Source organism: Epinephelus lanceolatus, chromosome 6 (genome assembly GCF_041903045.1).
Source record: "Epinephelus lanceolatus isolate andai-2023 chromosome 6, ASM4190304v1, whole genome shotgun sequence".
Lineage (NCBI taxonomy): Eukaryota > Metazoa > Chordata > Actinopteri > Perciformes > Serranidae > Epinephelus > Epinephelus lanceolatus.
Genome location: NC_135739.1, coordinates 19,510,460 through 19,536,737, shown reverse-complemented (window position 1 = coordinate 19,536,737; position 26,278 = coordinate 19,510,460). Strand labels below are relative to the sequence as shown.

General features: G+C 40.8%; 1 protein-coding gene across 3 annotated transcripts; it reads left to right on the top strand.

Moving 5' to 3' along the window:
* Nucleotides 1-1,960: 1,960 nt before the first annotated feature.
* tnfaip8l1 (tumor necrosis factor, alpha-induced protein 8-like 1) lies at nt 1,961-25,181 on the top strand. 3 transcript variants are annotated; one of them, XM_033621633.2, is made up of 3 exons: nt 1,961-2,367; nt 19,960-20,239; nt 22,661-25,181. In XM_033621633.2, the coding sequence occupies exons 2-3, from the start codon at nt 19,968-19,970 to the stop codon at nt 22,947-22,949; spliced, it is 561 nt and encodes a 186-aa protein (XP_033477524.1). In that variant the 5' UTR covers nt 1,961-2,367; nt 19,960-19,967; the 3' UTR covers nt 22,950-25,181. The 3 variants fall into 3 exon arrangements, with proteins under 3 accessions (XP_033477524.1, XP_033477523.1, XP_033477522.1); XM_033621632.2 differs by having other exon boundaries at nt 1,964-2,356; nt 19,950-20,239; XM_033621631.2 differs by having other exon boundaries at nt 1,982-2,367; nt 19,950-20,239.
* Nucleotides 25,182-26,278: the final 1,097 nt, after the last annotated feature.

The window sequence follows — 26,278 nt, the reverse complement described above, 5'->3', positions numbered from 1 at the left end:
AAACATAATACTATCACCCACTGAAATATGCATACCGGTATTACAAAAGAGAACTACCATTGTGGAATGAAACCTATTCTAATAAGACAGACACTATTTAACAATTACACAATAATCATGTAGCCTAATTACAAATCTAATTAATTTCATGTTGTTAATGTATTGAAAACAATAAAATCTATATTTCTGCAGTTGTCTTTATATTTTGAATAAAGGCAGGCTGATTTTGACTTACCATAAAACTTCAGTTAAAAGCCTATAGTCCCAGTTAAACACCTAGTCCCTTTAATTAGCCTTTTACTGCACATTTTGACAAATAAATACCTGTTTAATTAGATGCCTGGTCTGGTTGCCAAGCAGTTCATTCTTTTTTTATAGAAGTTCTTCGGATGTATAAAACCAGGTTGTTGGCTACCTGAAATTATGTGTCCATTCCTGTGTTACCTTGTAATTTATTGATATTCCTCTAGTCTTTAAGGGTACTCAGATCAAAAATAATCAAAAGGCTTTTTCATAAAAATGTATCCAAGTTGTTAGGATTGTCTTAACAGGATAAAGTGGTGTCGTATCAATATGCTGGGTGCCATAATCCTTGAGTGCCCACACTCACTCTCTCTCTGATGAGCTGTCTGTCGGAGTTAGATCAAATGAATGATTCGTAATTAATATATTATCTGAAGCCTAATTTTTATACAAGAATTATTCATTCTGGTTTAAACAAACAGTTTGATTATATTTCCTGATCTTTGCTGAGCAACAGTTTTGTGTGAAAGAAATTAAAGGCCTGTCCCATATAGACGCCTGTCCCTAATATAGGCCTGTTGGTATCAGTGAGTGAGCAAATAATAGCCCAGGCTATTGACTGAAGCTTTACGGTACTTACACTTTGCACATTTCTGAGACTTGTTGAAGACAAGACAGCTCTAAAGTTGTTTTCATTACTAGATATGCTTAAGTTACTTTGAGATAGCCCTGTTTTGTTTTTGTTTACGTTGTTGTTCATCCACCAAGCTGCCAGGAAACTGAACTCTCTCCCCGAGCCCCCAGTGAGCTGTGGCATTGCAGCCTCAGTTCACACCTTTTGTTGTGTTTTATTTCTATGATTTTGATCTTCCTCAATCTGAGATAGAAGCTATTCGGTGAATAAGAGGAAAAACTTGAGAATGTGCCTTGTTTGTTTAGATTTATCATGTTCTCAATTAAAATAAAGAACATTTCCTTCCTCTACCAATGATTCTCTATCGTCTTCCCCCACTAATCACACTATACCACTAGAGGGCGCGCTGGATCAGCCTCCCCACTGCAGGTGTCTCCAGTAGGGCAGTAGAAAAATGATGACTTGCAGCAGCATAATACTACACTTACAGTACAAGATATAAATATTTATAGGTTTAGTTCACGGGGTAGAATAAATACTGCTCACATTAATAACACTGAGGTACAACCCGAGGCTTGTGGCTAAAATGTGCTGTGTATGGTATCAGCACTGTTTGTATAGCATTACCTCAGCGTTGGAATAACAATGCATGATGGTTATTTTAACCTCGGGAATTCCTGTTTCCTCATTAGACAGATGACGAAAAACTTCCTGTATCCTAAAAACATCCGCTGACAAAATCTGTGTGTGTGTGTGTGTGTGTGTGTGTGTGTGTGTGTGTGCTCATTACTAATTAGTCGTGAAACTATTAAATGCACATTTTTGGAAGAAAATAGTGATGTAACTGAAATAAAAGTTTGTTTCCTGACTGTGTAACTTAACAAGCACATATATCATGTAGTCCATGACATAAAAACTGCTCCCCATAGTTCCTGCTCATTGTTCCCTAAACACCATTTCCTCTGGGAACTTTTCAGCCTTGGGACCGGGGACTGGACCGGGATAATTACTGGAAACCCTACAGGGGGGGCAGGGAATGTGCTGGCTGTAAATGGTCCTTTCTTCGGGTCTGATTGGGCTGGTCCACTCCTCATGCTCCTCCATTGGCCCGAGCCCACATCAATCTGTCCATTTCCAGGTCCCCCTCAAGTTTGAAACTTTTTTTTTTTTTACGAGGAGGAGGAGGACTCGGATTACAACTAACTCTTGTAACCGATCTCACAGCAGCAGCCGAAAGAGAAGAAAACAACTCTCTCAATAATTTACACATCTGTGCCCTGGTACACGGTTACAGAACAAGAAGTGGCTGCGAGGCGAGGACGTGTTGCCTTTATCGCGGAGCTCCCAACAAAACAAGCGAACAAACACAAACATGCTGTGAAGAGACTTTTCCCAGCTGCTGCTGCTGCCAGGATGGAGACTTAAAGATTTGGTTCACGTTAACTTGTCGTCTTGTTGCTGGCTGTGGCCGCCCCTGAGGTGAGAGGAAGGTGAGTCCATGTTGTCGGTTACCGGTCATCTTAACGGTCGAGCGGTTTGTAATGTCATCAGCAAACACCAACGGTCACCTATTATCAGAGGCCTGTGGTCAGATCACACCCAGCCTAACAGTTCGTTAAAATGTTTATTGTTGTCAGTGTAGCGCAGATTTTTCACGGTCAGAGCACTGATATGAACTTAATAAACCTCAGCTGTGTTTGCTGGGTCACTTGTCTGTCTTTGTCTGTCTGTATTTTTACTACAGAGTTAGCGGAAGTAACGGTCACGGTCTGGAAGTGAGTCAGATATAGCATTCTGATAATTAAGCTAGCAACAAAAAAAATGGCCTCAGGTTTTTATGGTACTGTGGTTATTTTGTTCAGGAAATTAATTAATTGATGAGATATTGACTGTTGACAGTTTTCTTAGTCTATAAATAGAATTTTAATACTATTTATTAGCAGCTACCAGCATATTAATGGAAGACAATGAGGCACTGTGACTCAGTTCATGAATTAAACAATACATTGAAGGTAATCATGTGCATGACAACCAAGATTAATAATAGGGTTTATAATTTATTGATGGGTAATGAAAAACACTGCAGAATGGCTGACCAAGCATTGATTTTTTTTTATTAAATAAATTATTAATATTGCAAATAGTAATTAAATCTTTGGTAGCCCACTAGAATAATAAAAATTAATTGCCTTTCCAGTCCACAAGATATATTTTGCGGCAATAAAAGTGACTGTAGTGAGATGAACAGACTGGGGACAGATGTTGACAAAGTTTTACAGTGGGGACACAATTTTCTTTTGGAAAAAAAGGCAATAAATCACAATATATGTCATGCAGTACTCAACATATTGCAAAACAGTGAAAATCGCAATAATATTGTATCACAACTTAAATATTGTGATGATATAATATTGTGTAATGTCTGGTGATTCCCACCCTTATCGGATATCTTGCATTAATATCATTTAATTTTTTTTTATTTTAGACTTTTGCAGGGCTTTGGATAGGGCTGGGCAATATGAAGATATCACACCATTATTGAGATATGAGACTATATATCGTCTTAGAGTTTAGATATCGTTGTATCGTGATGTGGCAGAACTGGTGTTTTTCCCTCATTTTAAAGGCGTCAGTGATGTAAAAGCATCAACTTAGCAGACTTTACTGTTTGTTTTAACGCTTGTCTTAACCCACTTAGTCATTATATTGATGATTATTAATCAAAAATCTCATTGTGTTATTATATTTTCTGACGTGCTTTTGAGAAGGTTAAAAAAGATCAACATAAATGACGTGTATTGAGATATAGCCCAAAAATATCATGATATAATTGTCAGGACATATCGCCAAGCCCTAACTTTGGACCACCTTTGCTGAATTTCACAAGACACTTTGATTTAAATTTTTGCTCATGCTTTGGTCGGCACACTTATTGCTCCATATCCTGTGTATGTATTGTCCATGTTTTGTAGAAACTGGATAAAAGATAAAACAACCTGTAGAGCACTATACAGAGAATATGCGTTAGAGTTGTCAAAAATATTGATTTGAAATGGTTTCGATACTTGTTGTCACCAATGTTGATGCACCAGTACCAGCTTTCTTTTGCGTGTCTTATTCTGCAGATTTTTGCTACTAACCAAGACAAGAAAGTTACAGTCATCATGTTATTGCCTCGTTACATTTACCTTTTAATAACAAAATTGACTTGTATGTCCTCTGTCAATTTTCCTTCCTGGTTTCAAAAGTGGTATTGAATATCGATATTTTCAAAGGTATTGTATCAAAATTAGAAATTACAGCACTAATATGTGTATACTGTCGATAAGATAATTGAGAAATATTTTCCAAGAACCCTATGTTTAACATTTGAGAGAGTGTGCATGGTGAGTGTACACGATTTACCATCCAACAAATTGAGAGAATTTGGAAGAACAAGAAAAAAGAAAGATATAGAGAGAATGCTTTCATCCCTGCTGCTTTAAACCTAACAAGCCTCTTTGTAGTTTCAGTGTAATCGACCGCGTATCCAGACCGAGACTGAAGAGGGTGAAGACATATGTTGTGCAAACACTGATATGTTTTGTAACACATTGCTGTGTTTACATTGTAAAGCCTCGCTCTAGAACAAGGTTTGAGTGTGGATGAATAGCTTCACTGTGCAGCTGGGGTTCTGGCAGGTAGCAGTGAACATTATCATGCACAGCCGCAACAGACATGTCAAATGAATTATGGCCTTGGATCAGGACTTGGAGTTGCCTCTCTCCTTGCATTAGCTGTATCAGTGGTGAAATGATTTGGCGTTTCTTCGACCTACTCTGTTTTAGTTGCCGAGGCGTCCTTTGTGTCTTTGTTGTTGGTAGCAGTGGCTGACAACCATTGAGCTGAGGCAGGGCCAAATCAGTCTCACAGAATACCTGCAGGACTTACTATTTTCGTATTAAACTATTTTTTTTATACATCTTCTGTATAATTATCAGCCAATATATGTTACGATACAGACTAAATAACCTAGATCAGTGGTTTTCAATCCTTTTGTGCCCAAGGCACACCAAAGGGCGAGCCAGGGCACACCTGTATTTACATCTGTGCACAATAGCTTGTGTAACATGTGTTATCACGACATAAGACAATAAATAAGAAAAAATGAGACAGGTAGCTTTTGTGATACTGTCTACTGTCTTTTCTTTCGGTGGTAGGTTGTCTTCGCTGGTCCTTTGTTGTAATTTGCTCCATTTGATAAAGTGATCCATTGTCCCGCTCACAGCTTTCTCCTTTTAAATCCCTCACACTGGCTGCCAATCAGGGCTTTTGATGAGTCACACACTTATAATTCCCACATGCAAACAGCGACAAATAGGTTCCTTGTGAAAGTTGTTTTTTTTTTTGTTTTTTTTTAAAATTAAATTACATTTTGTAGCTAGCATTTGTCTCTTTATTAGGAAATGGGTGCGCACAACATACTGATACAGTCAGCTGAAAGTTCATTCAAAACTTTTTGTATAAGCCCAGTTGAATATTGCAATAATAATGTGTGAGTGTTGTCACCGAGTCCCACCGCACATCTGGACTGGCAACATGGCACACCTTTTGAGGACCACTGACACAGGTGATTAGTTGATTAATCTGTTTGTAGTTTGGCAGTAAATTTAATCAGTTATTTTGATGATCGATTAACTGTTCAGGTAAATTTCCAGGCAAAAATGGCTTCTCAGTTGTCAGGATTTGCATCTTTTCTCCCTTTTATATAAGTGTACTTTGCATATCTTTGTGGTTTTGGCTGTTAATTAGATAATTGGTGATTTTTAAGGTATCTCCTTTGCCTCTTTGAAATTGTGATAAGCTTTTTTCGCTTTGTTTTCTGACATTTTATTGGTTAAACCAGTGGTTCCCAGCCTTTTTGGCACGTGACCCCTTAAAAAGAAGCAGTAGCTTTATTCTAAATTGAATACATTTTGGTTTTGGACTGCTGTTCGGACAAGACAAGCAATCCTAAGGCACAAACTAAAGTTGAGGGAATGAATCGTGATGGGCTTTTCTGACATTTTGTGATATAAAAGATTAATCAGTTAATTAATATGATAATCGATAATGAAAATAATGTTTAGTTACAGCCCTAAAATAATCAAATTAATGTCCGTTGCCTTGGAAGGCAAATAAAGTGAAAATGAAATACAGTATAGTACAAGTACAATGAAAGTCCTTTTGTTTTAGATTTCATCCATGGCTGGTTTTAATGAGTATTTGCTTTTCATCATTAATCATAGCTTTGTGCTTCACAACAGCTTTATTATTGTTTCAGCACAATGTGATTCTGAAAGACAAGAAATAATAATAATGATATATGATAATTGCCAGTCAATAGGAGGATTAAGCAGATGCCAGGGAGACTCGCCTATGTATATTTCAGTGTAACTGTATCCATGCACATCCCCTCCTCCGAGTGTCTTTTAGAACAGGACAATACACTCATGTTGCCAGACAGCCCCCATGCAGTGTTATTAAAGGCAGAGCTTGAAATTGCAGCAGTAATGCCAGAGACACTGTTGTTCCTGCTGAGGAGAATCCATGGTAACTCACCGACAAGACCATAGAGGTGTTTGACCTGCTTTTACTGGGCTGCAAAGTTCAGCCGAGCACGCAGGTGGCCTCCAGTTTCCCTGGAAACCCGAAACACTCGGAGCATGTGGCCTTGTCTGAAAGAGCAGAGCCGCATGACCTGCAAATATCACGGCATTGTTTGAAATGGAGAGAGTGAGGGATGGTGATGTCTGCCAATAGACCGGACTCAATTTGAGATCCCACTTGAGTCATCTATTAGTCACAGTCATGTCCTCTCATATTGGTCCCCCTCTGTTTTCACTGATCTCACTCCCTGCTGTTCCTAGCCAAGCACTCTGATATTTGCCACTCCATTGACATACCGAGTTAACAAATTATGCTCTCTTGAGGCTTGAGGTGAAGAAAATTACTCATAATATGCCCTGCTCTTATGGTGGCCTTAATTAAAATGTCATAGGCCCAGACATCAGTCATAGCTCAAGCACCAGTTAGCACCTTGATTATGTCTCGTATTACGTGCAGTGCTGTTAAGATGCTAATTATATAGCGAATAATATGTAATTAAAAACTTGAACACGGCAGCCAAAGTGAAATCACGTAGATTGTAGACTGTTCTTTTTTTATTCTTCGTTAATCTGTCTTTTTTTTGGGCACACATGTAATTCCAAATCAGCTTAGTTGTAACCATAAAATAACTAGCAGCTTCTGAATTTTAATGCCAGAACAAATGTTGTCAGTGAGTGTTGTGTTGGCCCTGGGGCAGTGCAGCAGCCACTGTATTCCCAGCCTTATTATACATGCGCAACACTGACTGATGTTCCTAAATTAACACCATCAGCTCACAGTCACTGTCTCTTACTGTATGTGCTTTCAGTCCACCCTTTATCCCACGTCCCTCCTCTCTGCCCCAACCTGTTGCACCGCGGCAGATTCCTCCTAGCCTGCGGTCTATTTTAGTCCAAATCGGCAGGCTGAATTATTAATCCCCGATCCATTATATGCCGATGTGTTAATTATTAATTGTTCAGCCGGCTCTGGCAGATCTGAGAAAACTGTTAAAAAAGGCTAGGATGGGGCATAGTGTCGCAGTGAAAGGCACTGATTGCCTCCTTTCTCAGCAGATCTGCACAAGTCTTCACAGATGATGACTGTGTGGGAGGAGGAGGAGAAAGTGACAGCACATAACCATCGCACAAAGCTCCACTTCATCCACAGCATGCTCGTAGTATGTTCACATATGTGTATCTGTTTGGATGTAATCATGGCTCTCATGTCAGAGCAGCTGGACTAGTTGAGGGTGCAAAGAGGCCATTACACAGACACACACGCCTGCCATACAGAACTGTTAACGTACAGCACTGGCTCTCTTATTAGCAGTCAGCACCTCCTCTGTTATGCAACATCTCAAGAGAAGAGTGAGACAAACACTACAAAACTTGATGAAAGATGAAATTGCAGCGTTCACTTGTCCTGAAATCCTGCTGTTGATTCCCTAACAGTGGAGTGGTTCCAGTAGCACAGCTCATTTGAGTGGTTACTTGTCCTCTCTGAACACAAAGCACGGATGTACCTTATGTAACAGCCAGGACTGTCTATTGTTTCTCAAAGTGGAGACGGATTATATCATGCAGCTGGGGAGAACAAGTTTTCTGTTTTAAGATTTTCCCAATAAGAATCCGATTTTAATGACATCCGTAAGTTTCGGTCATGATCAAGAAGTTGTTTTCAAACTTTCTCTCTGGCGTCCACAGTTTTCTTGTTATTTTGTGCAGTGGTGAGGAAGCTTTTATTCAGACTGGCTTTATAAAAGATAGGATAGTGGTTCTGCAGACTTCACAGATTTGCTGTTTTTTATTCACCCTTAAATCGTGGGAGTTTTTCCAAAAGGCAGCAAAGCAAATACAATATGTTCAGAGTGTGTACAAAGTACAACATTTTCCAATCCAGTTCAGCAGCTCTGCAATAAACACTACCTTTATGACTGTTATCATGTTTGATTTTTGTTGCTATTGTGTTGACTGACTGCTCTGCTCTATTGTATAAGAAAGTCTTTATATTAGAGCTGAAATGATACAGAAAAGTAATCCTTTGAAAGATTATTAATTCTTTAAGCCATGTTTCAGGCAGACATGCCAAAAAATAACTAGCTCCAGCTTCTAAGATGTTAGGATTTGCTGCTTTCCTTTTGTCTTATGTGATAGTAAACGGAATATCTTTTGGTTTGGGGCTGTCGCTCTGATAAAACAAGCGTATTAAAGACATCACCCTGGGTTCTGGGAAATTGTGTTTGCTGTTCTCTGACAAAGGATTAATCGAGGAAATACTTAAATCAACAAATGTCACATTGGTAGTTCTTATTGTATAGCATTTCTACAGCATTAAAGGCTGCTATTGCTGTTAATGTTTCCATACTGGTTCATCTTTTTAGGTCCTCTTCAGAGTGTGCATGTCATTCGTTTAGATCTGACATTATGAGTTTATTAATGAATTAATTGACAGAATACAGGTCGACCTGGATTATGATAAAGATACAGAATTTTATGGTGCTTGAACTGGACGTATTTCAGTATTTTCTGCCATGTCGTAGACCAAACAATTAAGTGATTACGTGAAAAATAATCAGCAGATTAATCAGTAGAGAAAATAATTGTTAGCTGCAGCCCCAAATTGATTCTCTTTGCACTGCTCATGTTGTTCAGTTTTTACCAGTTTTACCTGCATTGAAATTATTCTATTTTTAGTATTTTGCATTTATTGAACAGCCGACAGCAGCAGGAAACAGCAGGTGAGAGGAGCTGGGGAGGGGTGGAGGGAGGAGGACATATGGTAAAGGTCGTCAGCCGGACTCAAAATGGGGACGTCCCAGTTAACAAGGTTTATGTTTTCGAAAATGTGAAGGACTGAGCTCAGGAATCTTTTTTGCATTTCATACACCTGGAAAATATTAATGAAGCGCCTGGATGTTGGCACAAGCTATGTTCAGACTGCAGGCAAATCAGATCAACGTCTCAAATAAGATCCTTAAGACAGACTGTCTGAACTATTTGCAAATGATGGGATCAGATTGGTGTGTCCAGACATTGTCAGCCTATCTGCATGAGTTGCTGTGGTAATGACGTAGGCGTCAGTTGGTGTTTCTCAAAGTCAGGGATCTTTCTTTGGTAGGACGAGTCCCTCCAAGGAAGGATCCTACAGAGGCAAGGCAAGAGTCCTATCTAGCATTTGGTGAGCACACATCGCAACAGTCTAACGGGTGTCCCCAGATGTGTGTCGTTAACCCTCTGGGGACTGAGGGGTTTCAGGGTACTGTGATAATGTTGGCACTCTCTGATGTTATTGTATTATTTGAACAAATGTAAGTGGTATTTTCAAGGTCACATGACTTTTAGGGAGAATATATTTCTGGATTATACTATACTATATAAACAAACCGGTAGGCTGAATGAAACAATTGTAGCACCTGGCGCTCCATCACTGCTGTGAATGATTAATTTAAAGACTTTTATGTTTTATTTTAATCACTGTTTTTTAAAAAATCTCATTATTTGGCAGTGGACACATTGGAAAGCATAAATTACGAGGTTACTTTCAGTATTTTTTTTATGCTTGTATGATTAAAAACAGGCACAGTTTCATTGTAGAGGCCCCACCTTCACTTCCAGTAAATCGTGTCCAAAGAATTGTGAGTACTTTTTAACTGCTGAGGATACACAAATGCATCCTTGAAAATTCTCTGAATGAAGGACTCTGTCCTGAGTAGAATTTGAAGGAACCTTGACATTGGGAATGTCCTTAGGTGGGATTTGATGACGTAGCATCCTTGGAATTTAGCCATTTAAGGATCCTTCCTTGACTCTGAGAAACGCCCAGTAACTACATAGCTTGAGGTCCATTATTTGCCCTCCAAAAAATCGCACTGTCAAGTTGCTGTGCAGAACTTGTTCTTCCTGTTCCTCCATAATGCTCTGCTAGTAGCAGCATGGATTCTGCTCAGCATTTCCCGTCACTCTGGATCTGACATTGCTCTGATTTGTTGCTTGGCAAATGACAAAAAAGGCACTTTGAAATCTGATTTGAGTGGCCAGAGCGTCTAAGCTACTGTTGTCACAATACTGAAATTTCAAACTTTGATAAAATATCTTAAAAAATGTATTAATATTTGATGCCATTTTGATACCACTGGAAAAATTTTGATGTTAAGGGCATAACATTTTAAATTTTTAACAAGGCTGTAACACGACAACAACTTGTCTGTCTTGCAGAATGACTGTAGTAAATATTAACAGTAAGAAAAAGCGAGAAAGTGTGGATGGTACCAGTGTATCTGTACTACAGAAAATGGCTATTGAAGCTGTTTCAAATATTCAAAATTGAGGTGTATCAATAAATCAACATTTTTGACATTAGTCTGGATTGAGATGTATCTATAGAATTGAATTGCATTTCAAACCACCTCCAAATTAGGTGGATCTGATTAGCAACAATCACATTTAATGTTTTTTTACTGTCCAGACTTTGTAAAAATCTATCTGGATATGCCAAAACACAGATTTAGACCTGCAGGCTGAACAAGGCCACGATGTGTTGGGCACAGAGCAGAGAAAATGTTACAGTCAAATATCAGCAGTAATCATAGACACACATTATGTTGAGGGCAGATCATCGGGGTTGTTTGTGTTGCTTGGTGCATGATTCTGGTATTATTTATGTCTGTTCAGACAGAGACAGAGAGCAGTAAATGCCTACAAATGCAGAGCTGTTTTCAGTAATCGGTTCCATCCTATAGCGCTGGAGATTTTCTCTGCTGATGGACTCGTCTCTGTCAGGGTCACAGTGCCCCACTCCATGTGACCACTCATCCCTGAAGAATAGGAAAGTCGTGACATTTTCTGCTGCCATCAACCAATCACTCAAGACGAAGTGTCATGGAAAGTTCTGCATTCTCTGCCAACGCTTTTTTAGCAACTTGTGATGACCAGGCGGTGTAGAAACACATTCTTTATTGGTTTTCTCTTTATGCTGGCTGTTATCAGCACCCACCAAGCTGTCTAGATTGGCAGCAGGTATTAGAGTGTTGATATTTTGGGTGCTGTGGACTCTTCTTCCTCATGAGGCATGATGGCATACATTAGAGTGGGCGGGAGCTACAGGTGTATCCAATTTCTGGCTCTTTCTCACCTGTCACACCTCAGCTTTAGTTTGACTGACAAGTGAGTGCAGTCGATGCAGAGGCTGCATCCTGGATCCTGCTCAATGCCCCTTTTGGAAAGCCGATGCTACGCTTGCATCATGTTGGATTTACTCTAAATATCTGCAACCACAAGGCAGAAAATGTTCATGTCAAGCAGCATGTGTGGAGCGATTATGTACTATCCAGTAGCAACAAATACTACAGTGAGTTCAGTCAAACACTTCCTGTTCCCAGCTTCTCTTATGTGAAGATTTTCAGCTTTTCTCTGTCTAATATCATTCTAATTTCCATATTTTGGGTTTGGGGGTGTTAGTTGGATAAAACAAGCAATTTGGAGTTGTTTTCTTGAGCTCTTTGAAATTGTCATAACACTGTGTGAGAACATTTTCTCACACTTATATCTGGCATTTTAAAGGCTAAAACTACTTTTTTGGCTAATGAGCACATAAAAGAAGCAATGTCTACTCATGAGCCCTAATCGCAGTTTGAAATTCAAGTGTGAGTTGTGAGCAGTTAAGCCAAAGTAATTTTTCCTCCTTGGGTTGGTTCAAGGATTCAAGATTAAAGGATACAGTATTGCACAAGAAAAAACAGAGCTAAGGGCTAAGTCCTGAATGTCCTCAAATCCTAGAAATGCCCCTGTGTACACTGCTACTAGCCGTCTGTCAAATTACAAAAGTGGCCAACAGGCAAAGCAAGTTGAGTATCCCTAGTTTACAGCATGGATGTATCGTCACATATGGATACTGGACCCCAAGATGGCATCTATTCATTCCAATGAGAATTGCTGGCCTAGTGCATTTGCTAAAAAAGTTTCTAGCTTCAGGGTTTACATCTAGGTATGCAGCCCACTGAGTATGCTTAGTAGTGTAATGCTGGTGTTGAGTTAGCATTAACTGTATAATACTGTATATGGGGTAGCGTGGGTAATAACAGCACGGGGACAACTTCTCCGGAGGAAAAACATGTGGATACTTTAATGTCCGTTTTGAAAAGTAGGACAACTGACTATTCATTGACACATATCACTCCGCCCAATGTAAACAAACACTACAAAGCAGCTTATGTATATAATTCCTCATTCCAACAAATGTAAATAATGTATTTATCAAATAATGAGCCATTAGCTTAATCATGAAATATTCAACTAATACCCAAAACAAAACAACATTCAGACCAACACTAAAACAAAATAAATCTCATCTTACATTCCTCCCCCTCTTTGAATGAAATGTCCTCATTTCACAACAAATCTCATTTTACAGTAGTGTTTCTCCTGCTGGCCCCTGCCCACGAGTCCCTACTTTGCCCAAAGATTTTACATTGTGTTGACACAAATTTTAAAATCCCTTTGTTTGGCTCACGGAAAGTTTTGTAAAACCTCCATGGATCAAAAATCCATAATAACACAAGGAGTCATAATTTAACTTGTTTGCAGTTTGAGGTGTCCTGACAACAGTTTTACAGACTATCTTTTATACTGGTGGTCTATTGGGAAAATGCTATTTTGGCCATAGGGGATTTTTGCTGCAGTATCATGACCCCTGGGAAAGATTGACAGCAAGACTGAGTGGCGTTCCTGGGGGGCTGGGCTTCAGCCATAAAGCTTGACGATGCTGTACTTTGGCACACTCGTGGTTTGAGTTAAATACTAACATGCTCACAGTGATAATGCTAATATGCTGATGTATAGCAGTTGTGATGTTCACCATCTTAGTTTAGCATGTTAGCATGCTAACATTTACTAATTATTCATCCTTCATTAATTTTTCCATAACCGCTTATCCTGTAAAGGGTCGTGGGGGGGCTGGAGCCTATCCCAGGTGGGGTACACCCTGGACAGGTCACCAGACTATCACAGGGCTGACACACAGAGACGGACAACCATTCACGCTCACATTTACACCTACAGCCAATTTAGAGTCACCAGTTAACCTAGCCTGCATGTCTTTGTGGATGGAAGTCATAGTACCCCCAACCCTCTTGTTGTGAGGTGACAATGCTAACCACTGCACCATGTTGCCACAATTGTACCTATAAGTACAGTGTAATGATGCATTGATATAGATTGCCATATCAATTCATGATCAACGATTCAAAATCATCTGTGCCAAGTAAAAACATCAATGCATATTGTCGTATTTCGGATACACCTTTATTTTGAAATTCCCATGGCACACCTCAATCACCATTTCTGTCCAAGCACGCCTTCTTCCTAAATATTAAAACAGTGCGAGCAGCCTAGCGCCAGGCAAAGAATGGCAAGAAGCAAAGAAAAAGACAGTGGTGATAGTATTTGATATTAATCGCAGGCTCCTGAATTGAGTCGAATCAAAATGGTATTGTGGCGCATTTTGTGATATCGGCAAATATCGTGTCATTGTCCAAACATACAATACCATATCGTATCATGATGAAACTTGTGATTCTCACCCCTACGTATTAGTACTAAACACATAACACAAAGCTGAGGATGATGAGAATGACATTACATTTGCAGGTATAAACCAAAGTAATTTTGTCTTGTGGATGTCGCTAGCTAAGTCAAAGGATCACCAGAGTGATTGAGATTCATTGTAAGGGGAACATGAGTGTCTGCATCAAATTTCATGGCAGTCAGTCCAGAAGTTGTTGACACATTTCAGTTTGGACTGAAGTGGTGGACAGACTGACCAACAGACCATCATAGCCATCGTTAGAGCCAAGCCAACAGACTAACTGATAATGAAAGTCATCAGTAGTTTCAGTCCTATGAAAATTGCTAGCAATCAGCAGTAATTTACATTGTAGTACGGTCTATACCTGGACGCTTGAATGTTAGACAGTGCTTCAAAGTTAAATCAAGATGTAGAAGTCATTCTTTACAGCCCTTGTTCACTGCTTCAGTCTCAAAGGTCTCCACAACGGCCACATTGTGAAAATGCCAAATGAAAACAACAGCCAGTGCGAGTTGTCATCCCACTCGTTCCCCTTCCCCCAAATGAATAAAGCTGTTGGCTGAAGTGTCCCCAGCTTTACCTGCCCTGAAACTCTAAAGCAAATTAAAGCCAGATAATAAAGGGCCTATGTGGCTTCACGTGACCCAGCTTCAGTAATCCTCCAAGGACTGAAGAGAGGACAGTTAGGTTATTTCTTCATCATCACAGCTTCTTTTTACCTCGATGCCTCAGTCAGCCTGTCACACAGAGCTGACAAGGCTGTCTGCACCTGCAAGAGGGTGTGAAAGTCCCCGGGTGCATTAACCAGGCTCCCTCGCTGTCACGAGACATCCATCCAACGCCGTGTAGGGTCTGGTTTCATTTCCATGAGTCATGTTTGCTGAGCTTTTGCCTGCATGTCTTTGTGAGTGAATGTACGCTGGCTTGTTCTACGCGAGTTGATGATTCTGTAGCTTGTCTAAATGCTGTAATTATGCTGGGGAGCTGTTAGCTGCTGCAATCTGTCTTTGTTTTTCATTTCAGTCTCAGCTGCTCAAACCAGACCTATCAATAATGTTTATGTGTACACGGGTTGTTTGTGTAATTTTTCTGCATGCAGCGAAGGCTGTGGCTTGTGTATTTTGCAACAGCACTCAGCAGTTTTTGCTGCTGTCGTGTCTTGTTCTGCCTTAAATCCGTTAAGATTTTGCCTCTATAAATACGATGGAGACGCTGTGTCAGTGTTGGCCAGGCCGTCCCCTGGGCACTGGACTTCACAGGCCATTTAGATCTGGCGCTAACCACTCTCATGCCGCAAAGTCACCCAAAAAAAAAAGAATTCCTTGATCGAAAACCTTTTCATCACTCCCAGCACTCGTCCCCTGAGGTTGTTTTTTCATGAGGCCTTTAGTTTTCTCATTTGGGGGAAATGGAAAAGGAAAGTGAGGATCTCCCTCCATCCTTAAGATAATAGTGCCAGGGGTCTGTTATGTCACTCTTCATCTTTGAGTGAAACCTTAGACAGACAATCCCAAGTGCCACCACGTTAAAGTGTTTGTATTCATGGGCATGAAAGATAAAACACTCCTCCGTTTCTCATTCTTCTTCTGTTGTTTGGCGGCAGGCTACACAGAGTTGCGATTGGCTCCGCTCCCCGACGAGAGTGGAATTTAATGAGCAATATGAAACCACCCTCCAATCTGAGGAAGAGGTTGCTTTTCCTAATGTGCCCATTATCCAGTCGCACTTTTCTAAACTCTTAAACGTCCATCAACAAGGGCGCAGAGAGAGGCAAATGCAGACTTACTCTAAGTGTTGCGATAAGCGATTGTCCTCTTGAGGCTCACCATTGTGATTTGAGGGTGACAGCAGGACTAAGTGATTGTTTTCAATCGCTGCTCACATAATGCTCTCCAGTTTCTTTTTTCTCTTTTGGTTTTTCAGTCTGATCATTGGTGCCTCTCTCCTTGTTATCCATTTCACACACATTGCATCAGAGCAGGATTTTCTGTTAACAAGTGCAGCCTGGCAAGTTTGGAGTTACAATCCTGGTGAAACGGTCGATGGGGATCTGCCAGTGATCCTTGATCAGCACAGCCAGAGGCCCGATTAAACGTCCAGCACCTGCAAAGAGAGAGGGAGTAAAACTAGATTCAGCATGAGACGGAATATAAATGACCTCTCATTCAACACCTACATTTCCCCCGATGTTTCAGGATTGATATATAACACGCCCCCACCCTTTTCCCCCCCTCCATCTCTCTGCCTCTGTCTTTGCTTTCCCTCTCCTCATGTGTCTCCTCCCTGGGAAGCATCCTGCTGACACTCTCTCCAAGGAGTCTTATTGATATTCTTGGAGAGGCATTGCAGAGAGAGAGGGAGAGAGAGAGGGGGGAATGAAAGTCGCACACTGTAGCAGCAGACGCACTGCCTTCTAGTACCAACAGTAAAAATCACAAGTCACGCAGCAGGGATGTGTCACCGTTCATTTTGTCTCCTGTGCTAATGGAAAATCTCCTGCTTTGGATTTTTATTATTCTCAAGCGTGTGGAAAAGGCAATTTACCAATCATGCAGATTTTCATTTAAGCTTTAGGGTTACTTTCATGTGGAGGAGATTAAACCCCTATTGTGACGTGAATGGGATACTTTGCTTAAATAATTATTTTGTTTTCACTGTGACAGTCACCTATTAGGCTGCGTTTAGCACATCAGTGACAGGGAGTTGTATTCATAAGATCTGACTGTTTTATTCCCCCGAGGTGAAAAAGTGTTTGACTTATTTTCCTAAGAGGCAACACAACAGGGCTGGGTGTTGTTGAAAATGTTTCAATACTGGTGCAGATTCAACACTTTAGTTTTAGTACAGATACTAGAACCATACTTTGTTTGATGGCTTACTTTTAAGGAATATAAACATGTTTAGTACAAAGAGTGGAAAAGATTAGTTCATCAAGTGATGAGTCAGTCGGCAGGAAATTAATCTGCAACTATTTTGATAATCATTTCAGTCATTTTAACAAGCAAAAACTTCAAATACAGTTGCTGTTTTAGCTTCTGTAATGCCAAGAACAGACCAAGCAGTGGCAAAGTGAGGTCTGCAGCGAGCTTCCACACAATGGCTATTGTAAGCAGGGGCGGTTGCTTTGAGCTGTGGCCATTTGATTCTGCGACCAAACTAAAAGTTGGGGACAGCTTAACTTAAAACAGTATACCCACATCCTGTGACATGTTGACCTGTGTTACAAAGAGTTTCTTCCAGCCTCGAATGCATGAACACACCTCCTCGCTGCAGAAAAATGTAATTATTACAGCAGACAGCACTGTGCCATTGCTTGGTGGAGGATTTGTTGTTTTTGTCTTTGAAATTATAGTAAAGTGAATGTCCTAGGGTTTTGGACTGTTGGTCAAACAAAACAAGACATTTGTAGATGTCGGCGCACTAATCTAAAGGAAACTAAAGCTGACATTTTCCACTCATTTCTGACATTTCAGTGACAAAAACGTGAACAGATAAGGTTAATCAATGATGACAGTAATCCTTCGATGCAGACCAAGTTATCTCAAACCTCCCTTTTTTCATTTGACAAAAGAATTTAAACTTTGAAATGAAAACTTCTCATATGTAAATTGTAGCCCTCTAATACCTTGCCTAAATAAAGAAAGGGTCTAAAAGTGACAAGAAAGCACGTATCATATACAGTTGGAGAAAATCCGTTGTTTTGTTCAAGGAGCATGCTTCTTTGCCACATGGCAATCAACTTAAAGGGGAACTAATGTTTTTTTCAAACTGGGCCCTATTTTCCGATCTACTTTTGTCTAAATGAGTGATAAGATGTTCAATATTTGACATTTCTCCAGTATGAAGCTAGGGCTGACCTGCCTGCAGCCCGTGAGTGTGCGCTATATTAAATAATAAGGCACTCAGACAGCATCAAACAACGTCAAAATACGTCCACTAAAAGTGCATTTTTTTCACACAGATAGGCAAAACAGTGACATCAAACTCATGCATCCATGCTGATAGAAATTTGCAGCAAGGAGTCATGGCAGAGAGGAAGAAATGGTCCAAATCGTGGCATCATTTCGCAAAGAAAGATGACAACAGTGCTGTTGTAATGTCTGTAAAATGATCCTTTCAAGTCGGGGTGGAAACACCAGTAATGTGCTGAAACATCTTTCTACACCACACGGGCTTAAGTTTTAGGCGTGCCATGTATTTGACACTCTACACATGACTGCCATCACTTCCCAACTACGCAGCATGTCCGTCACTGAGGGTAAATATCCTGGTATAATAACATTAGCACCATGTTGGCAGGCTTAGCACAGCTTTGACTTAAGAAAAGCTAAATGAAAACGACTGCTGTACAAATGTTTTTTCGTTTCGTCTACACTGTTAAGGCACAGAGATCATTAAACAGCTGCGTTGGAGCTGAAAACCTGTGTGGGCTTACATTTTTTCCACAGAGAACATTGATCAGGAATCATCATCATTACCTTAGGTTTAACTGAAACAGTTAATTGATTTGCTGATTGATAGAAGATCTGAAAAATGTTGATTATCAGTTAGTTGTTTGAGTCAATTATAAGGCACAAATGCCAAACAGTCTGTGGCTCCAGTTTCTCAAATATGAAGAGTTGCTCTTTTTTTCTTTCTTTGAATCACTATAAAATAACTGTCTTTGGGTTTTGAACTATTTGTTGAACAAAGAAGCAATTTGAAGAAATCACCTTGGGCTCTGGGAAATTCTAACAGGCATTTTCTGACATTTTATAATCGCTGCTAATTAAAATAATTGGCAGTAGCAGCCCTATTTTAAGATCCCTTAAATTAAGTCTAGGGAGTTGTCTCATGATAAAAACTAATTAGTTTTTAGTTCTTTTTGTATAACTGTGCGAGAATAAATTTTGGAAAACGGTGGCCATGTCTTATCAAAATGAAACTCCCCTCCCTCATCCTCTTCGCCCTCATTCATCTGGCCCATGCTGGCATCCGAGGGCAGCTTTGGAAAACAGCTTTTTGTTGCCTGTTTACTCTCGTGCAATCCCAGGTTATCCATGAAGATCTGTGAAGGTTAGAGAGGGAGTGTAAAGGAAAATAAATTAATTTTACTTTTCAAAAACCGAATGCACAGACCTCAAGAAGTGACCCACAGGACGCATTGAGACGCGGCTGCTGAAATGATGAGGCGTGCTGTGGACCTGCCTCATTTGATAGGAGAGATTGGAGGGGGTGTGAAAGCCGGCGGCCCCCGTGACCCACGCTATTCATGAGCCTCCATCATGGGGGCAGCCTTTCACTGAGGCACTCTGCTTTGGCACACAAGCACACACTCAGAAACAACATCATACATAAATCAAGCAACATGCGTGAGGTGAATGAGTTGGCACTGTCTGTCTCCTGTTCACCTTCACACACACACGCGCGCGCACCTTGTTCTCCGCATGCATTCAGCAAGATGAGACATCCAGATTACATTGTCTGCTTTGCGTGGTCGTGCTGTAACTGACTTTACTCCTGCACGCATAATGACACATTCTTCTCTAACTACCTTGTAGGCTGCGAGCCAGAGGGTTGCTGGGGCTAATTTGACAGCTGCCACGGCTCATTATCAGATAAAGGGGACAGTTCTTGGCCCTGCAGTTTAAACAGTGTTAGTGTAGATGTTATTAGCAATAACCTCACACATTGCAGGCTGTCAGTGTGTTGTGTTTGGCCCTTCTTGCTTTCGAGATGAGAGGCTGAGCTCCAGTCGAAGAAACTGTTTCCTATCAACTAAAATCTAGGGAAGTAAACATGTTTCCAGTCACTATTAGAGAAAGGAAGCAAAAAATGTCCACTGTTAGAACATGCATAAACATTTAACTAAACTGTTTCCTTATTTCTCTCTTTCTCTAAGCGTGACTCAGACCTGACCATGGACTCCTTCAGCACTAAGAGCTTAGCCCTGCAGGCGCAGAAGAAGCTGATGAGCAAGATGGCCACCAAGAGCGTGGCCAACCTCTTCATCGACGACACCAGCAGCGAGGTGCTGGACGAGCTGTACCGTGTCACCAAGGAGTACACCCGCAACCGCAAAGAGTCCCAGAAGATCATCAAGAACCTGATCAAGATGGTGGTGAAGCTGGGAGTGCTCTACAGAAACAACCAGTTCAACGGCGAGGAGCTGATTCTGGTGGAGAACTTCAGGTAATAGGAAGAAATGCACTTGTTTTGTTTCTTTCTGAGAGTTAGATGAGTAAATTGACACCTTGTTGGTGTATTAAAGGGATACTGATTTTCAACCAGCTTTGTATCATAACACTGTGGGTAGTATGTGTAAATGAACTGTAGTAAACTTCCCTCAGTCTAACCAGTGCTGAGAACTTCTTGCTCCCTCCCAGAGAAACTCCGTCGGGTAACATGTTTTGCATCAGCCAGCTAAGTTTCTCTGGCTCTTGGGCTGTTGCCCGAAGTACAGGCTGTACTTCCTGCATTTTTGTATTGCCCACCACCCATGCCGCCACCGCTGACACAATGAGTATAGCGGTAGATTAAGAGCCTCTCTCTCAATCTCAGACCAAACTTCAATCAAACCATAAAACCAGGCAGTGCTGATTGAATATCAACAAAGATTATGTCACTGCACTTCCTATGTCTTGCTTAAAATGTTTTCAGAAACACATTTTAGTGCCTTGTTTAGCTTTAGTGGGGTTTGTGAACAGGGAGTGGGAAGTGAGGAGTGCTGATCAAATATAAACCAAGATTCTAATACAGAGTTGCCTATTTCTCGCCTTATGTTTTCAGAAACATGTTTAGCTTACTTTTTAACTGTAATACGATATAATTTGTTTCCATCTGGCCGCTATTGTGTCAAATGGACGGGTTTGCATTACGTCACCTACCAGCAGAAGCGTTTATTGGTCCAGTGGCGCAGTGCATTCTAGTCGTTATAGGTTTTCTGCATCCTAAGCAAAAGCGAATGCCACAGTCCTTTTCCTCTGTTTTCTCTGGTCATGTAGCACCAACTTCACAAGTATTTGCATCTTTCTACTTAACAGACAGCCAAGCTTTATTAAAAGTCTTACCAGTGGTGAAATACTTCTTTTAATACAGCACAAGATTCAAGAGCCGAATAGCTTTGCATAACATAAAGACTGGAAGCAACAGCCAGCCAGGCTTTGTCCAAAGTTCAGAAATACGCCTACCAACACCATAGCTTTCTTTATTTGTTTTATCTGTACACAAACAGCAAAATGACAGTCTGTGATTGTGAAGGAAGTTACATGCAGAGATAGATTTCTGTCAGCTGTACTTGCAGCATTATTGTGGGCATTGTGGCACTGTATCGTAATCAGCACAGCGCATTGGGAAAGGTGCTGCCAAAATTGCCAAAGACGATAAAAAAGAGCCGTCTGTGTTTTGGCCAGACCACAAAGCTGGTACCAGTCCTATAAACGCAAAAGAAAGCCAATGAGGTCATTATGTGTCTCCTTTTTCCTGTCATTCAGTGTTTTAATATAGTTCTGTATCGCCAGCTGGCACTTACAAACTGTTGCAAACGACAGTCAGTGATACAGTTGGAACGATTTTCACAGATTCAAATGTCTTGGATCAATAACTTATAAGCAAAATGTTGTTAAAACACAAGTAACATCTCTTTCCAATCATAGTAAAGTACATGAGTGAAAACCTAATTTTAATCAAAACGAGCCGTCCTCTGAGCTGGACAAGTAACGTTGTTCTCCATGTGCAGCCGACTATGAGACGACTGAGGGATCGTCTACAAAGAGAAAACACCAAAAAGAGATATCCTACCATAAAAACATTCATTAACATCACTCTTATACTGTGCAGTGCCCCCAAAATCACTTCACACATCAATAGTCTCCTCTTGGTTGTATTAGAGCACTTATCCTTTTGCATAATTTGGGGGGAATTTTTATTGGAAAAAATATAACTTCTCTCTCACGCAGTTTCACATATAATTATCATAAATCCTTAAATACATCGCTTTTTGAAAAAGCCAGCTGAAGCCACAGTGCACATGCATGTGTGTGCACATGATCAGGATGTTACCACCTCCGCCAGGAAAAACCCTGATGCTGGAACTATTTTCCTGACAAATCTTCAATCTTCTCTAATACTCAGACAGAGAGCAAATAAGTGTTTTCCACAATGTCTGAAAAAAGAGCCTCTGTCTCATCCTTCCATATATTTAAATATTGTTGTATTGTGTATCAGAAGGTGACAAACCTTGAGAAACAACAACAGGCCGGTTCTGGTTGAGCGCTTCAAATGTGGAGAACTGCAGTTCAAGTACATTTTTGTGTGCTGATGGAAGCAAATTAAGAAAATTGACTTTTACATCAGTTTATATATTTTCCACTAAAATAGTGAAACTCAGCTCGGAGGCATGTGAAGCTGACATAAGTGCACAGTATGGAGAATGGTGATTATATTAGCATGGAGATGCATCGCTGCGAAGGACAACACTATAACTGATAGAGGGGGAGTTGTGGAACTTTTCTAAAGAAAATCATAAGACAGCAGTTTCTATTTTTACTTCCTTCTGCTGCTCCAGTCAGGATTAGAAACTGACAGCCTCTCCTCTCTCCTCTCGTCTCACAGGAAGAAAGTCCACACTCTGGCCATGACGGCGGTCAGTTTCCACCAGATCGAGTTCACCTTTGACCGCCGCGTCATGAGCGCCATTTTGAATGATTGCCGTGAGCTGCTGCACCAGGCCATCAAACGGCACCTGACAGCCAAGAGCCACTCGCGAGTCAATCACGTGTTCAATCACTTCGCCGACTGCGACTTCCTGGCGGCTCTCTACGGGCCCACGGAGGTTTATCGCGGCCACCTGCAGAGGATCTGCAACGGGGTGAACAAGATGCTTGACGAAGGGAACCTCTGACCTCCGCTGGCCTTCTTATCGGGCACCTTTTACCTCCAGTCACCCCTCATGCAATCCTGCAAGATATCTTTTTTTTTTAAGGTGACAATCATGAACATTTTTATTTTATTTGTTGCTTTGTGTTTGTGCGTGCCTTTCAGCCGTTACTGTAACACTGAAATTATCTCGGCTAGTTAGTCCAAAGTGTGTTTGTTCTCCAGTCTGACTTTTTGTTATTCCACAGCAAACAAAAACCAGCAGATGTTCTTGTTAAATGAATGTAAAACTTCATGCTCTTATCAGTATATTCAGGGATAGGAGCCTTGACAACTGTGCCTTAAAAAACACATTTCTAACTTCATTTCAAGGGCACGATGCTTGCTCCCCTACTAAATCAAAAAGACATGAATCAGGCACAGGCCTTCAGTCATATCTCTGTAAGGAGCTTTTAATGGACCAAAATGGTTTGGGGAGCACCAGGAGAGGAAAGAAAGTGAATTTTTCTCTTTTCCAAATACCCAAGGACATAAAGACGTGATTTTTTTTTTCTTTTTGTTTGTTTTTTCTAAAAGTAGTATTGCACTCAATCCAGAACAAGCGCTGTACTGTACTTTCCCGCAATAATGAAACCATGTGAAGCACAGCGGACAAGTAATCCTGCTTAGCCTGCATTTCGCCATCATGCACTGAACTCCACTTTGAGGAGAGGCCAGGCCTTTTTGTTTCGAAGGCACCTATAAACCCAGTTTTGCTTTTAATAGTCTGGTTTACAGCCACCACAACAAAGATGAAGTATTTGGGTCATCGGGGGCCGTAAACATGAAGGAATGTGTGCTGTGTATTGTCGAATGTGTTTGCTGACTGCATGCTCATCTGCTCAGAAATCCTGCAACTTTTGTATCTATAAATGTCATAATCGCAGCAGGGGCAGCACAATGTGACACTATCCTTAAAGGTTGCTCTGGCATTTTGTCGGAGAGGACTAAAGAGCGATCACAGTCGGAACTACTCGTCATAATGGATGTTTGAGCCTGGGGTCAGCTGTGTTTCAGATTTATCGGCGTTGCCTCAGGTTTATCCAAAAAGCACTAAAACTGTGGTTTGAATTCTGACAGATTTGAACTAAAAAGACTCCCCATGAGCAGTCAGATGAAAGGCTGGACGAAAAACTGCAGCTCCGTGTCTATGAAAAGGGCCAGGCAGGGTATAGAGATTAGAGCAGAGACAAACACAGTACCTGATTGTACTCTGCCACTGCAATTACAGCTCCCCACTCTGGGGTGGTATAATGGCCCGGAGCCTGCCTCCATCGAGCAGCCACTCCATTTCACCAGTGCAGCCTCATGTAATGTGATGGAGATAACCATCTCTCTTTGCGCAACGCAAGTCCTTTAATGGAGTGAAAGATGTTGTTGTGTTTCTTTCTTATAAAGGAGAATATGAATAGTTACTACTATCCCTCCCGAACCTCACATAATAGCTGTCTTTCCCTCTCTGTCTATGTGTTTTTGTATCACTGAGCCTGTCTGGGAGATTGTTTTGTGCTGCGGCCTCATTTTGTATTCTGTGTGTGAGTGTGTGTGTGTGAGCGTGTTTGTGTGCGTACCTGTGAGAGAATTGGAAATTGAGCCGTGTAATAAGCGCTGTGCTTTTTCCAGATAGGATTGCTGAAACTTTAACTTCATCCACAGCAGCTCTGCCAAAGAAACGAAGACTGATGTTACTCAAAATACAGTCTTTTTTTTCCAGAGGAACCTTTTCAAGAAACACTACATGCACTTGATAATTGCAACACCCGTAAAGGTGATAATGAATACAAAGATGGTGGCTGTTGTGGTTTCGCCTTTTCAATTCTTAGATGACTTCCCTGAGTGTACTCTGGTTTGTTGGACCCATTTGACTCTCACTGCATCATTTGGGAGGCTTTGAGGTAAATCCTCGTTCCTAAGTCTCCCACAACAGTTGACTTTAATTGTCTCTGGATGCCATTTTCTTCAGTCCCTCCACATCTCAGGGTTGGTTTAAATCTCCCTTGGTTTAAAACCCATGACACACTAAGTAGAAATGGCCACAAACCTCTGCAGCAGCCCCACTTATTTCACTAAAGCCCTCAAACTAAGCATACTTATCAAGTTGCATTTTTACTATTGTGAATTGTGAAATGTTTTTATTTTCACTTGTGTACATATGATTGTTTTTGTGTCTGTATTGTATCCACACACGACAAATATAATACTTTTTTAAAAGAATAAATGTCTTGTCTGTTTTTTTTCTCTCCCTCAATCAAGCACTGAGCATCTTCCCATTAGTATGTTGGAATTTTCCAGGCCAGATCAGGGGGTAATCTGACTATGTCTGACCTGGATTTAGCTGGCCAAATCCCTCTCCTCCTGCTCCCAGCATTGTTGGGAAGCGATGAAAGCTAACACAAACCCATCCCACTGACAAACAATTCAACTTAGGGTCGTTTTTTTCCACTTTCTGCAGGCCCACGCCACGGTCAAAGGTAGAACAGGAAATGAGTGCGATGGAAGACTTCTTGCTTCTGTTTTTGGAATTGTAAACACTCAGCTGCAGTTTAATTTCAAGTGTAGCATGAGTAGCACTCAGGCTGAGTTCGGTTTGAGTTTAACCTATCATCAACTTTGCTGCTTTTCAGACTTTGCAATGATAATTTGGCCCGTAGCACGTCTGCAGATCCTCCCTGCAGCACACTTGAAAGGCTACCGCAGTACCAAGTGTGCCCAATTATCAGCTAATGGTCATGCATAATGTTTTTTTTGTGTGTGTGTGAATGCACCCTGGAGTTCAGAGAGCGATGTTATGACTAAACTGGGATGTGAGTACAGTCACGTCTCATTGTCTTTCTGTATACTTCCTCCTCTTCTTACTTGACTTAACTGATGTCAAAGAAAGAAAAAAAAGCCTGACATCAACTTTAATGATTCATCTCTGAATGGCTTCTATTTTAAGGTAGTTGTGTAAGAAGTTAAAGGGGTAGTTTGGATTTGTTGTGGGGTTGTGCAGGGTACTTTTCCATAGTCGGTGTAATTCATACAGTAGATGTCTGTCAGCTTGCCCCCAGTTTGGAGAAGCAGGCCAGAGAACTGTCACAGAAGCTAAGCAATCTACTGCTGTGGACATGGTTGGCAGCAAAACATATTTCAATCAGGAGAAACTTGTTCTAAGAGAATATTTATTTACATGTGCACATGAGAAGTGTAAAAGAGAGGGTAGGAGAGGAGAGGGAGCACCCATAGTCAGCTCACTGGAGGAAGTGGTGGGAGTGGCATGGAGAGAGATGTGAATGGATATAGACCTAAGAGAAATCTCTATCAGATATAGTGTAC

Coding starts and splice junctions, on each gene's coding strand:
- tnfaip8l1 (XM_033621633.2), top strand. CDS start 19,968: ATGGACTCCTTCAGCACTAAGAGCTTAGCCCTGCAGGCGCAGAAGAAG. Junction 20,240..22,660: donor ATTCTGGTGGAGAACTTCAG/GTAATAGGAAGA, acceptor CTCGTCTCACAG/GAAGAAAGTCCACACTCTGG.